At 38.5% G+C, this 15,604-nt stretch overlaps 1 protein-coding gene across 5 annotated transcripts in view; it reads left to right on the forward strand.

The window, feature by feature from the left end:
• CABIN1 (calcineurin binding protein 1) overlaps positions 1-14,353 on the forward strand; it is a 121,081-nt gene extending 106,728 nt beyond the window's left edge. For 4 of the 5 annotated variants that reach the window (XM_069795116.1, XM_069795118.1, XM_069795117.1 and 1 more), the window contains exons 36-38: positions 10,263-10,427; positions 12,235-12,461; positions 12,957-14,353. In XM_069795116.1, coding sequence (XP_069651217.1) covers positions 10,263-10,427; positions 12,235-12,461; positions 12,957-13,100 — 536 coding nt within the window. In that variant the 3' untranslated portion in view covers positions 13,101-14,353. The remainder of the gene's footprint in view (positions 1-10,262; positions 10,428-12,234; positions 12,462-12,956) is intronic. The other variant, XM_069795119.1, reaches the window with a different exon arrangement.
• The last annotated feature ends 1,251 nt before the right edge of the window (positions 14,354-15,604 follow it).

Genomic DNA, 15,604 nt, shown 5'->3' on the forward strand with positions numbered 1-15,604 from the left:
CTAGTCTGGAATGTTTTGTTAATCTGTTATTGTGATGTTCTGAAATTTTTATCTTTATACTTTTGTTATTTAATTTCTTTCCATATGTAATCATCCTTGGCATCCGAATGCACATAATCTTCTGAATTTGTCAGCAATGAAGAGCAAATTAGGGAGAAATCAGTTTTCCCAGTTTGCTAATCTCTGAGTACAGGACAAAACTGAAATTTAACATCCAATATTAGCAGTTGCATTATAATCATCTAATTTTCCTTTTTCACAAATCCAGGAAGAGATTGTCTTGGGAGGGGAAGAAAGGAAAGGGGAGTGATAAGGAAGAAATGGCTTAGTCAATGTGTAAATGACGTTTGTTATTGTCCTTATGAAACTAAGGAATGGAGTTGCGTGGTGTCATAAGATATCTTGGCAGGCTTGTTCAACAGGGAGTAGTTCGGGTTTGTGCCTAGACAACAGGGGGAAAAAAAAAAAAAGAATCCTCTGTAAAGTTGCTCTACTCTTACTAAGGAGACTGGTAGGAATGACAGTGCAGATGAGAACCCACACATTCTTTTGGTTTTCAAACAAAACTCACAAGCATTTCTGATGTGCTTTCCTCTCTGCAATTTCGCAGGCCACATTGCAGTGACTGGAACATTTATTTTAATCTTTTGACTTCCTAGGCTTTGTTAGGGTTGTAAAGTTACATATTGTTCTTCTTTCGTGCTTTCTATACATCATCTTGGTTGAGGGAGATGGAAGGATTAGCTGCCAGAATTACACCCCTGAAACAGTGTCTGAAGATCAAGAGGCTCTCTCTGCAGAGCTCTTATGCCAGTGCTGAATGCATGGATTGTATCTGGCTTTCTGGCTCTCAGACCTACCTGACAGGTCATTTCTCTAGCTGAGACACACACCAATTACTGCTGTGTCCTTTCTTCTGCTTTTCTTTTTAATTCTCCTACCTCTGCATCCACCTCCTCTAAAATAATTCTGTTACAACCCTTTTTCATCTGCCTTCCATTAGCTCTGTTTCTGTAAAAACTCCTCCCATTTTTAGAGTAATCTGTTTTCATCTTTTTTCTTTCTTGTCACCTCCTGTACCTATCTGTTCATGTGAAAGTATTCCACATCAGAGAGTATTAGCTGCTATTGTTTTCTGTGACTTCACCCCGAAAAGGGAATGGCTTTCCAAGCAGTGTTGATGCTATGCCACTCATTTCTTTTGTAAATATTTTAGTGAGATTTTGTCTAGTACATGACTAACTGGTACAGAATACAGCGTGATGAAGTCCAGCAGCAAAGTAATGATAGCGGTAGTTTCAGCACAGGAGCTTCCTACATTTAGGCATAAATGTACATGGGACTATTGGCCTTTGTGGCTCAGCCTAAAATTTTCTGTGGGGAAACTAAAATAGGACAATTAAGATAAACCCTCTGCAGCCTGTCACGCTGTTCCAGTATTATACTGTTCTAAATTGCTGAAAAATCGTGACATTTTCTTCTTCTTCATTATCCTTATTCTAATAACGATTCTTATAAGGAGTGAACAGCAAAACATTCACATCTGAGTTTTGATACCAAAAGAAGATTTTTATACTTGGAATTATTTAAAGTTATGTGTTTTGCTTATAGCTAGCTATTTACCAAATTGGAATATAAAATCAGAGTAGAGGAGTAACACTTCCCCACACACACATTAAATTTTTGTCCATTTAAGGCCTGAGCATTTCAATATAAAGCCAGAGTCATGATATAGCTGTCCAAACTTAGAAATTGAGAGCTAAGGAAGACAATTCTTTCTGTATTGTGCAGGGAAGTTGCCCTCAATAAGCCACATGAATATCCTGTTATAATTTCAGATGTTTGTTGTCTAGGCATAACAGGGCAAGTAGAGGTGTCAATGTATGTCAACCTGTAGAACTTTTAGAAGCACAAGAAATAAATGGAAGTGAGGACAGTTGTGTGGAAGGGTAAGTAGCACTATTGCAATAGTGAGCAATGAAGTTAAATTGTTTATGTGTGTGTAGGCAGCAGCAGACTCCCTAAAAGACGGATGTTCAAAATAAAGAGGGGTTTGAAGTGGTAAGTCCTAAGAATTCGGTAATGATGTTGTAATATGGTGGTTCATCCTGTAGTCTTTTAACTGGGCGTCAGAGTCATAAGAGTACTTTTAGGTGTAAAGAGCATCTTTTCCAAGAAGTCTGTGGCTTAGTTTATTTTAACAACTGATAAATGACCTTAGGTTGATACTGAGTTCTCAGAAGACTGAGGCAATTTACATGAGGGAGAGAGAAATACTGCAAAGAATGTTAACTCTATAATTTTGCATTCGTAGCATCTGTCTTTGTATTAGAACAGTGCATGCCACAAGGGTTCACCTTGATTTCTTACGGTTTCTAGATATCCAGACATCAGTGGACATTCACAATACCTGTTTCTATCTGAGTGAAATAATGGAGATTGTAGGTTGTCATCTTGAGTTGAGTTTAGCCACATACTGATCTCGGTGTCTTCTGAGTTTGCTTGTCCTAAATTTCTAAAGACAAAACATGGATTTTAAGAGCCTGTAATTCAATGCACAGAAAACCTTCTGCTTACGCAAAATACCTGAAGTGTTTGGCCCTGTTGGCCATACCTTATTTTAACTATGGATTTCAATTCAGACTTTCAGGTACTTCTTAAATGACTGGAAGTAGTAACATTCAATTGCAATCAGTGTCTTACCTTTTTTTTTTCTGCTGAATTCAAAATCGTGCTTTCAAGCACAGAGTTGTTCTCAACAGATGGCTCCAAAAAAGCTGAAACACAGAAAAGGTTAGGCTGGCCAAGGACCTGTGGCCTCATGTGAACCTTCTTCATATTGTAGTTACCTGGCATATGAGGATCCTCTCTTAAATGCACATGTTCTTGTACTCTGTTTTCTTGTGTCACTTGTATGCAACTTCCTATCATTACTTTCTCCTTTGTTTCCTGCGTTGACTTATCCTGGTTTTCAGCAGCTGTCTTCCTCAGTTCCCAAGGCTGAATTCCTCCAAGGCTTTAAAAACTCTTCGTTAAATACTTGTAACCCCATGTCTTTTGTACCATCCTAGGATAGAAACTCATATCCACCTGTTAGTGACTGCGAAGTCACTAATAAAAATCAACCAGGCTGCCTTCAGCTAGCTCTGCGTTTGCTCTCTCTGATCTCTTGCTGCTTCAGCCTCCTTGGCATTGGTATTCTCACTTCCCCTTGTCTGATCGTTGCTTTTCATGAAGCTTTTTCTTTTTCACAATGGGTGCACTCTGAAAACAACTTCACTGCTGAATGTCAGCAGGAGGTTTCCTGTTTGTGAATGACTCTTAATTCCTCTTTGCCTAGTGCCTGGACAGTACCAGTCAGTCATGTCTTTTCCTCTTCCCTTTGGAATTACGCTGGTTTGCTTTCCTATCGCAACAAATGCATTCCAGAAGATTTTGTGAGTACACTTAAATGACTATTTCTGATCTTTGCTCTTCACATTTTTAAAGTTTTACTTCAATCCAGTGCTGTGCAGAAAATCCTTTGAAATTAAAACTGTCATTGTTTTTATGTACCCGTGTTAGATCAGTAAGAACAGATAGGACAGGAGCGGCAGCTTCCCAGCTGTGGCCTGTGAGGTGATGGTACGTAGCCAGGGGTTTGGTGTGGTCTGGGCAGGTTTGTGGTCCAAGAGGCTTTCTAACCCCTGCACCCTTCGATCCCCCCTGAAAATCCTGGGGAGTCACTGATCTATGGATATGTTACACTAATGGAACACATTTTCTGGAGACCTTTTGTAAAAGAACATGGTAATGATACTATATTGTTACAATATGTTTCCGTTTCACTGGTTTTAGATTACTGCCAGCAGCATAAAATTTACATATATTCCTGCACAAATGAAGACTGGAGAGAGATCTAGTTGTAAGCCTACTGCACAGGTATTACATTACTTCCAAACTTCTTAGAAAATTGTGGGGTGTCATTATATTCTTTTAAGAGATTTTTCTAACAGCTGCTTTTGCTCATTTGCATTGTGCTTAGCTGGCTGTCAGGCCAAAGAAGGATGAAATACAGAGAAGGAGAGGCTTTACGGCTTTCATTAGATAACAAGTACATAAAATTCAGAAGCAGTAGACCACAAATGAGTGACTGTTACTATCCACAGGTACTACTATGATGCTCTCCAGATGATGCGTGCTTGCTGAGTCAGATATTAAAACACAAATATCAATTAGCTGTATTTTTATAATGCCATTTGAAAGCTCATACAGTTGAATATCAAACTGTTGTCTTTTTGATCTACGCCCATACGTTTTTTTTAATTGAAGTTTTGTTTTGTTCTGTTTTGTTTTAAAAAGAGAGAGAGAAAGTTAGTATTGAACTTCAGGGCTTTTCTTTACCAACATGCATGCCAGCTTTCTGCACCTCTAGGAAACTTGGTAGTGTCAGGAAGTGTTTTTGGACATGGGAACTCCACTGTCTCTGCCATTAGACTGGGCCAGGGACTATTTCTAGGAAGCACTTTCAGAGCAGCCACCTGTTCTAAGTTTTAATCACATCAATGTTGTGCTGTGACAGCTGACCTCAACATTAGGAAGCATTTTGGGGTATGTCTCATATAATTGTACAGTAGACTCTCTGTTCAGGACCCTAGCGATAAATATAGCAGTATGCCGTGCTATTACAGTGCGAACTTCTGTTCACCAGACTGCTTGAATTTTTTGCGTTTCGGGGGGCAATAGAACTTGTGTTCTGCAGCTTTTCGCCTCCAAAATTACCCTGACGCTTAATTTTTAACACATGGCTTTGTATGTCAGCTTTGAATGTAATTTCCTGAATTTGGCATTTCAAGTCAAATACTTATTTCTACAGCTATGACTTAGTATTGGTTTTTTAGAAATAAATTTCATGGCAGGGTATTTGGAATGAATTTAGAGAAAGAAAATGTGTAAGGAAAGGCTGCCAAGTATACCTACTGCATCCTGTGGTGAACCAAGTAGTCTCACTGCCTGCTGTGGTGTAGTACCTCATGGCAGATACAGTTTGAGGGCTGATGCCCCCATTATTTCTGGAAGTCAGTGTCCTTAACCAAACTGTGTTCAGCTGAACCAACCTGTGTTCCAGTGCAGTCTTTCCGTTGACTTAGTAGCACAGTATATGAGGAAACTCTGAGCTTCTTCAAATTCAAGCTTTCCATGGCCTTTGCAACTGCTGTATGGGGAAAAAAACTGTATTAATTCCCAGCACGCTGGAGGGTGAGGCAGATGGAATACAGAAAAGTAATTGTTTTCACATTAGCACTGTTCTTTGGAAATGTGGTAAGATACTTACTCCATTGTGCCAGGGAGCAAAGGATCAGACCCATTTCCATCACCATGAAAAAAAAAGTCTACCTTGTATGGTAAACGAGTAACAGTTCTGTGAACAGTTGCAGGTGCTGTGGGTGGCCATTAAAATACAAAGTAAACCAGTTGTTACTGGGACTAGTAAAATAAGTATTTCCTAGTGTCTGTAGGCACACGGGATTCAGTCCTTACTCTTTTTGAAGTGGTTGGAAGGCAAGGTAGTACAGACTTGCTAAATCATAGTAATGTATTTTCAGGCGTGTTGTCTTGACACACACAACTGCTGGGGAAGGTGTTTTGCAGAGGGATGAAGGCAAGTGGTGGAAGTGCTTTATTTAATCACTTGAGGCTGTTGTCTGTTCATTTCTCCAAGCATTTGCTTTTGAAATCATGTTAGTATGCTGTCCTGGAGTTCAAAGCTCAGCTCCTTCCTTTTTCCTATAATGAGACGACGTTTTGTGCATGCACTGTAAGTTGCTTGTATCCTTTAACATATCTGTGCTATAATACTTCAAACTGCTTCCGTCAGAAACTGGAAAACGTTTTTTCCAGGTGCTAGTCACATTTTCTGGGCTTGTCTTTCAGTTGTCATGAAGTAGGCTTAGTGCATGACTAAAGGATTTTTTGAAATTCCACATAAAATGTTTTATAACACTGTAATGTTAATGTCTCTCATACCTGACAGCCTGATGAAATCAAATGATTAAGTGTACAGTGCAGTGCAGAGAAACCAGAGCAGCTGTTTACTGGTTACAGTACTACTGCTTTTAAACTTTCTCCACATCTGCAAATTGCCAAGTGAATATTTTTTACGGTGTTATTTTTGAGTTTATACACATCAGAATAGCAAAGTAAATTGTCTCAGTACAAAAACAGTTGCAGGAGTTGTATAATCTGTATGTTTATAGTGTGTGGATATATGTATATAGTGTATCCTCTGTATAAAGAGAGACCGAGAGCGAGAATATTAACTGTGATGAAGTCATGAACCCAGGCGCCCGCTATAGGCATCTGCAAACACTGGTTACCCTGGCAACAAGTGGAAAGAGGTTGGAGAGGAAAGCTGGAGTAGGTTGTTGCATTGAATTGTTTTCAGCTTGTTTCTTCCTCACTAAAGCAGGGAGATGTTGAGAGGTATGATGTCCCTCTTTCTATGTGTATACTATTTTATATGTATTTAGACAGTTGTTGGGAAAGGGAAGGCTAAAAAAAAATACTTGTAATTCAGTTCAATTGGAGATGAACTTTTCAATATAAATAATAATATGCATTGCAAATCTGTGGTTTTTTCTATGTGCTTAATTTTTGTGTGTTGTGTTGTGGGGTGAGAGTGCTAAATGGATCTCCAGAGTACAGTACCTGTCCCGTCTTCAGCCTGGAGAGAAGTGACTATTGCATATTATGTCTTCAGAAACTGATTTTATTTTAAACTGGGTTTGTAGAGCTAATGTTTGAGAACCTGCCAGGACAGTACAAGTACTGGGTATTACCAAAAGATTTGTTAACTGATATTAAAGCTGAGCTTCTGAACACCTTCAGAATGTGCGGTACTTACATTCTTGTGCTCTTGCACTTGTGCAGAATATTGTGGCTCGTGAGTTAGTGGAGTCTTTACCTCCCTGGGGAAAGTTTTTATTAGAAAAACTAGGACATCATGTTCAGGGCTATAACAGCACCTTCCACAAGACAAATATCAAGACATTCTCTTCAGAAATCTGTTTTAGACAAATAATAGGAGATCCAACTGTGTGTTTCTTCTTGATTATCCTTCTCTCTTTTGCCCTTTTTGTCTGTAATGAAAAAAAGATGTAAATATCTGTGCACTATATTAAATTATAAATAGTATAAATTATGATATATACACCTGAAACAAACAATTCTTGTCATTTTCAAGAATTCTTAAAAATACTATGTTTACTAACTTTATTTTCAACTTAGAAATAATGGCACTCAAGTGACTGTTACCCAAAAAAAAAAAAATTAGAAATTGCACAGTCCTAAAAGAATATATTGTATGACCCAGTCAGGGGATAGAATTCAGTCACTGTGTATTTAAGAACTCTGACAGCAAGGGATTGATTAACAGACAGCGGTTCTTGATTTCTCATGTACTGAAAGACGCAGCCTAATGGAATATTAACAAGTGTTGTTTCCAGAAGTGCAGTGATAGAAATAACATGCTTAGTGTGCCAGACTCCTGCCCTTTCATTTCCATTTACTTCTACATGAAAAAGGGTTGACACATAATTTTATTCAAATTAAATCTAATTTTACTACACTATAAAACTGGATTTTCAAAACTTAACAAAAACAAATATGACATGGAAGATGGAGATGCATATGAGTATGCTGATTGCTCATAAAAGAACATAGACTGATACCAGTATTTGTAGCATCTTCCTAGAAATAGGCTGCTCAAAAGAGCTTTTGTCAGTGGGGCATATTTTAGTTAAAATAAAGCACAGCAAATCATCTTAAGCAATGATATATCTTATAATTAAACAAGGATTGTAGTCAGCTTAAGAGGTAGAGTTTTGTCATTAAACAATAATGCAAATCAGAGCTCTTATTCTGAATGGTGAACTAATAAGTCCCTAATGTAATTTAGCAGTTGAGTATATATAAAACTGTTCTCAGTTAGCAGTATAGTTGAGGTTGTAGGATTTGCAGTTTATTTGTATATAGTATTGTATCTGCTAAATTTATTAATGTTTTGTATTCTTGATTAGTAAGTGGATAAGAAAGATTCTGTTAGTACTTACCCTAGATACTTAAGACTGTGATTCTGGAGTGTTGGAGTAAATTAAAAAGGAGTTGACTTCTTAGCTGTCTTGTAGGGTGATCTTCTGAAATCATCGTTTTCATCTTGCTTTTCCTCAAATGTTGATGTAACGTTTCTTCCTATCTTTTGATCAAGTGTCTTGTAGCCATTTCAGTGTGGGAGTCTTCTGGGTTTAGACTACAGCTTATCGTCAGACGCTAGCAGTGTAATGGGATATGTGTATATTGGCTTCAGGCCACGTTAGGGCTGATTCTTCTTCATACAGTCTCTTGTACTTTGTCAGCATGTTGTTAAATCATGCATGTATCTGGTATAAAGGGCAGGCAGATGCACAAAATGATTCTTCAGCTATCCTCTGCTTCTTAAACAGGGAAACAAGGAATTACAATTTTCCTAGTCAAGATTCCTGTAGTTAAGTACTTCCTTCTGTGTTGTTTTTAAGCTGATTTGGTCTATTAATACAATACATGTATAGATGCAAGTATTGTTTTCCTACTTCCAATGCTGTATTTTGAAGTATCCATAGAGAAATGTGCAAGAGAGTGCTGAGAATGAGAACTACATTCTTCTGCATTAGACCTTTCCATTTTGTGCTTGATAGTGAGTGGAACATCACAGAACAGAAGCTGCCTGTGATTTGTGCTGTAGTGCGTGACCTTTCCTTTTTGGGAACTATTGGAGAATTGTCTACAAGCAAACTCATTTATCCTAAGGCTTATATTGGCTATCAGCTACAAGTTTAGATGATGGGTTCTTTTCTTTACCAATGAAAATTAGTGGATGAAAGAACTTACAGCCTGCTTTGGTAAGCCTTTTTTTGTACAAATTATTCAAGAACCCTAGAAAATCTGATTCATTTAAAAAGTTGCATCTTTCAGACTGCATTGATCTGACTTTTACCAAGCTGTCAAGCTGTAATGTTGTCTCAAGCGTTTTCTGCAAGGGGAACTCTTGTACAGGAGAATATTACCATGGTAAATTCGAAGTTCTTATCTACACTGATGAAGATGGAGAAGTGTTTTCAACACTTGAGGGGGTGGGAGTATTTTTCCAATGAAAAAAAGCTGAAATATATATTCCTTTTTAAGACATCACACTGTCAAAATCCTAAATTAATTTAGAGCATGGACATACAAAGAATTTCAGAGCAAGTTAGACTGAATATACGTTGCATCTGCTGGTCTGTGATAGCTACTTGTGCACACCTTAGCCTGTGTAAATACAAGGTGGTTCAAATTAGACTAGACAGCCCTTTGTTTTTGAAGGGTATCTTCATTTTTATCAGAGAATAAGAGCTTGTTTGTGTGTCCATAACCTTGAAAGGCTTGCTGCTGTTTCAGTCTGCCCTTCCCAGAAAGGGCACCAGTAGCTCTCAGTAGTTCAGTGAAAATTACTCCCGTTCTGTACAATATGCAGCTCAGTGTGTATGAAAACTGGTTTAACACTGCATTAATTTAAAAGCAGATACAGCTTGTACGTAATAAAGAGATTGTACACACACATACGTGGATTCTGAGTTATAAGCATCCCAAGCTCTGGAATAGCAAAAGGTGGGAATTTTGGACTAATGTATTTATAGAGGTACCGTGGACATACCAGTGAAAAGTGGGCATTTAGTATGACTTGATATTGGTTTCATAAAAACCAGATTTGGCCCTGTTACTGGATGTTCCCAGTCATTAATCTTACTTACCAGTAAGCTGCACTTCAGCGTAGCCTGTACCTGTGGTTGCAGATCAGAGAGGCACCCACTGATCACAGCTGGCTCATCATTAAGGGTGATGGATTTTGCTCTGCATGTGTGGCAGGTGTTTCAACCCTCACATCTCCAAAAGAGAATGGTCAGTTGCATGTGTTTTTCTTGCAGATGTGCAGAGATAACAAAATGTCATAAACAAGATTTTTTTTTCTTTCGCTTTTTAAATGACATCTAGTTTTTCATGAGTTTGAATTGATGGCACCAAGTATGAAAAAGTTAGTGTTGCCATCTTAGCTTGCCAGTATTTAATTTCATTCAGTCATGTTATGGTTTAGAAATTAGAGCAAGGGTTAAAAAAAAATTTCTATGTGTTGGTTGGACAGCAAAAGGATTGAGGCTTAGGAGAGAGATCAGGATGTTTCTTAATCTATGAATTATATTTCATTACTAAAGAGGAAGAAGAGCTTGAAGTGCCTTTGGAGGGGCTTGGATTTCAGCAACAGGAGTCACGGCTTTGTCAGCAGATGAAAATGGCTACTGTTGCACCATCGCCAGAGCCTGTTTGCTGGCAAGTGGAATCAGTGACCAGCACAAATTCGGGACATGTTTGTACCCAAGGTATGAGTTTTCTGTGCTTCAAAGAATTCTGTAAACGGGTGGTTAGCTGTGGATCAGTCTGTAGGGCTTGCTTGATTGGATAGTTGTGATTCATATTCCTCAGTTTCTCTGCCTGCCTTCCAGTCAAGTATTCCAGAGTTTAGAGGCATTCCTGGCAATGTCCCAGCTTCCTGGGAAAGTGCCTTGTCGTCCCTTAGTGGTTATTCTTTTTGGTGCATGACTCACATGCTAAATACCATGGCAGGAAAGCCAAATTAAAAAAACCTCCCAGTACCAGGCTATCATGCTATATAGTTTGTGCATCCTTTAAAGCAGAATTTTTCTTTTAATTGAAATCTTACACAGGGCAATACGACAACGCTTTGGATTACACTATTGCAGTATTTAGCAGAAGGAGACGATTTTTCACAAAACCTGACTCAGTCTGAGTAAACATAAAAAACAGCATTACAGCAGTTAATGCTTTCTATCCCTCCTCTGCCCCCTTCCCAAGAGAAGTAGGAGTTGGTGTTTTAATTGAAAAATTTAAAACTTGGTATTTCAGATGGGCATAATCTAGATATTCATGTTTGGGGTATCTCGTTTTTCCTTATTTGTGAGAGGTAGATTATTGTGCATCTGATGACTGCATCATTTCGGGTACTCTAGTCTGAAATGATTGGCTGCCCATAGAGACGGGTCACTGACCTTGATGGAAAGCTGTGGCTCATCTGTTGTGGCAGTTCTTACATTCTTGTGTACAGTTGAGAACATACAATTCAATTTTACATCCCTTTAGTAGTTAGTTCTACTGCTGGTTGTTTTTCAGGGTAGCATCAGGAAGCTGGCATTTTGTTTTGCTGTGTTTAAGTGGCCATGTCAGTTCCAGAAATCTGCAAGAGATGGATTTGACAAGACTGAATCTGAAAAAATGTATATGAACACCTGTCATTATTATCAGCCTGAGATTAGACTCTGGCGTTTTCATTCATATAACTTTAAAAAACCCTAGTTTTGACTCCATATGAAGCAGCATTATTAGTAAGAAACCAAGAACTCTTTTAACAAATTCTCAGTTTTTAATGTGAAAGCATTGTCTTCTACTGGTTATTTTTGTGTATATATTATTTGTAATGTGATTATGCCTAGGGAAGGGTGGGATCCCTCTTTACTTCTTGAGATGAGCCCTGTCTGAGCAAGTTTGTATTGTAAAGACCACAAGCTGAGACACTTGGGAAGTATGTGGAAATAATGCTAACTAGTGTGGGAGACAGTGGCATGAGCACACCAAGGAGGTTTTATGGCAGGATTTGAAGAGAGTAATGAGGAAATTTTGATGGGTGTTACCATATATTTTTCTCAAATTCTTGAGGAGTTGCTATCTCAATAATTAAAGAGGTAGCACTATGGTGGAGGAAATTAAGACTCATAAGTGAAGCTAAGTAGCTTTATTTGTTGCATTACAGAATGGAGAGGCAGTTAGAGAATGCAAAGATAAGATGATTGCATCTGAAACAAGAAGTAGGAAAATTTGTAGTAGCCTTCTAACTAGATATAGATGGGTCAGTGCTACACTTCCACTTCTCATGCTTGGTCAGATTGAGTTTCTGCTGTCCGGTAAGATTTTTTAAAATTATTACTGGTTTCCAGTTGTCATTATAGAATCTTGAGGCGCTTTCTTCTGTTTCTGAGCCTTGATTAAAGCAAGGCTTGAAGAAAGGCCTTTTGAGCCAGCCATATGTCTTAACAATGAACTGTTCCCTCTTCTTTGACATCTGAAATCCTAGATAGCTTCCTAACATGTTTTTTCTTACTATTTTCTCTTTAGCCTCCAGTTCCAAGCCTGAACTCAGCTCCAGTTCACAGACTTTGGGAAGTCAGCAGAACAAGACAGATGGCACCCGAGTAAAAACTCGCATTCTGCCCAACATGCCAAAGCTTTTCATACCTTCATCTGTCACCAAATTTCCACCTGAGATCACTGTCACTCCACCCACTCCCACCCTCCTTTCTCCAAAGGGCAGCATTTCAGAAGAGACCAAGCAAAAATTAAAGGTAATAAAAGGGCAACAGTAATTTTTTAGATTATTGTTTTTATCTTAATTCTCCCCTCAATAAAATACCTGTATGAAAGGAGCAACAGTTCCTGTCCCAAGTTCATAACCAGAGATCATATAAGTAGTGGAAGAAGATGCTAGCTGTTATCAGCAGGAGCCAGTTTTTAAGGACTGGTGAAATACGGGCCATGGGTGAAATCATAGCTATCTTAGTCCTTATCTGTTTTCTGAGGGAATTAGAAAGAATTACAAAAATGGGTGAGGGATCTAGTGCAGCCATTGCAATTCTTAGGTTAGTGAAAGCTACCAGAATATTGTGGGGAAGCCTACTGGTGAATGTTACGTTGTTTCATGTTAGGATGCCATATCTTTTATGGAACTATGAGAGCTGTTGAATGTGAAGGAATAGCAACCAGTTGGCTTTTATCCATGTGATCATGGGTTTATCCTGACTATTTAGCAATATATTCTTTCTCTCTCTTTTTGGGATCAGTCTGCTATTTTGTCTGCTCAGTCTGCAGCGAATGTAAAGAAGGAGAGCCTTTGTCAGCCAGCTTTGGAAATCTTAGAGACCTCAAGCCAGGAGTCCTCACTGGAAAGTGATACTGATGAAGATGATGACTACATGGACATATGAATGAATTCTGGTCATCATCAGCACCAACCATATAACCATTCTTCTTATCGCCAGCGTCTCTGGCAGTTGAAACATCTTTGTTGGCATTACTCTCCATTTAATTGGCATCATTGTGTTTTTCACTTTCATTACCTTTGTTACCACTGCTACCGCTTGTATTGCCTTCAAAATCTTCGCCATTCTCCCCATCATGGTGCTTGACAGAAAGAATGATTGTTTACCAGGCAGTTAATTACTTTGGACCACACTGTCACCTTTAACTTCAGTAAATACAAGGATGTTTTGAGCTGCAATTCATATCTGTCTACTGTTCCTGCTTCTTCAAACCAGAGCCTTGGAAGTCACTCCAGTAGCTCTTTTCTATAGCATTTTCTTCCTTTTAGTTGTATTTTTGAATTTTCCCCACTAGTTAAGTTTTTCTCCGAGTAATTCAACAACCTAATGTCTGTCTAGCCATGCCACGATTAGTGCAACAGGTCCTTTTAAGGTGAATGGAGTAGGAAAAATTTGCTGAGCTGGTAGAGGTTTTAATTGCATCAAGAAAGTCTATGGCTTTGTTGTGGGGTGAGAAGGGTGAGCTGAGAGAGTCTGTCAGCTCCTCGGCACTGCTCGGTGCTTTGTTGGAATTTGACTCAGTGACAATAGGCAAAGAACCAGCTTTTCCAGGCAGAGAGCTTGGCCTCCTGTTTGTGCTCATTTCACACCAATGTATGAGGTCCAGCAAAAATTATCTACCTGAATGTTGGCTTAAAGAACTGATCTTTCCAGAATTGTCTTACAGTCCTTTCTCTTCTAATGCCTTGGACAAGCATTTTGAATTGGGGGCTAGATGATATTTTTATGGTGGTATTGAAAAAACGTGAAAGATTTCAATACCATTTCAGTAATGTCTGTTTTTTACAGAACGACACGAAAAGGTGTTTTTTATCTATCTGCAGAGGGACTGCTCACAGTTATTTATATGAGAAAATAATGGTAACAAAGATCCTTTTTTTTCTACTGAATGTTAACTTTGTAAAATAATGAATGCAAACCATGCAAAAAAAAATACGTCACACACTATATATACACATGCGTGCGCCCACACACATATATATATGTGTATGTACATATATATATATGTATGTATATGAAAATAGAAAATGCATACAGCTTGCGATGTCAGATTTCTTTGTGTTTGGGGGAGGTGGTTTTCTGTAAAATGCAGAGCTTTGTATAAACTTTTGGGTTTTTTCTAATAAAGTTGAAATGTACTGTTGTCTCTGTTCATCTGAGAGGGCACGGTACCATGGTTCTGGAAAAAATATTGCTCCTCCCTTCCTTTTATTTCTTGGATAAGAAAGCGGTGGAGGAAGCGGGGTGGTGGGAAGCCTCTTCCTTTTCTGAAGACTGCCAGACCTTTTCGGATGGGTTTGGTCTTGTGTGACCTGGAACCTGGGTCAGCCAGTGTTGCCAAGACTTGCCTGCAAAGGGTTGACTTCCCCATTGAGACATGCTCTGAATTCTTTTTCACCTATCTGAATATCTTTGAATGCTGATGAACAACATAAGCGGGAAGACAACACATGGTGAATGGGATCACATAGAATATTTGGCTGTACAAGTTGGCATTTGATCCACTACTACAGTGATCGCTCTCATTCACTGTAAGAATGGTAAATGGACCATGGATAAAAAGAAGCAGCATCAAACTTTGTATTGCAAGTTTATTTTCGTATTCTGGGTTGTTTGTTTTGAGCAAAACATAATTTATAAGCAAGTGAGCATGTCCATTTTGGCCATATTAGCAACTGCTCATGTAACTTGTTCAGTTACTACAAGTGATAGGTGAGCTGGATGCAACTGATGTGGAAAAGATCAGGTAACTAAATGGTAAAAGCAAATGGGTGTTTTCAATAGTAATATGTTTTCAGCATTCGCTGTTTAATTTGGTGTAAGTTATTCTAAATATACTGTGTAGCCTACTGTATAGTCACTGACTGGTAATAGGCTAAGGTAGCTTTAGATATTCAGGCATGATCTTTTATTTTTTTAGATGGTGGCACAGGAAAAAAGAAATCAGCTTCTTATGAGAAATGGAACACAGGTTGGCAGAAGTAGTTCTGAAAAGGGCTCGTTCACCCAAGTAGAATAGACTACATTGGCTTTTTGACTACTGTATATTCTTAAATGTATGGCTAACGTTAAGATCGCATTTTAATTCTTAGGTCCGCACTTCTAGCATGGGTTTGATGTATGAAGACGGAGCATTTAATTTTCTTAATTGAATCTGGTCACTGAAAATGGTTGTTTTCCTTTATTATTCTTAAGGATTCCTTGGTATTACGCATTTTGCTTTTTGCTTTTTTTTTTCCTCCAGAGCTTGCTAAAATGCCTGGTCTTGAGCTTTCTTTTGTCTTCCAGTCTGGCTTTTTGAGGAGGATTTAATTTTTTGCTGGTTAAGGAAAGCTAGAACAGTAAGTAAAACTGTTCCCGTCAGCAAAGGCAGATGAACTTTGCTGATC

Source organism: Haliaeetus albicilla, chromosome 10, assembly GCF_947461875.1.
Source record: "Haliaeetus albicilla chromosome 10, bHalAlb1.1, whole genome shotgun sequence".
In the NCBI taxonomy this organism is placed as follows: Eukaryota; Metazoa; Chordata; class Aves; order Accipitriformes; family Accipitridae; genus Haliaeetus; species Haliaeetus albicilla.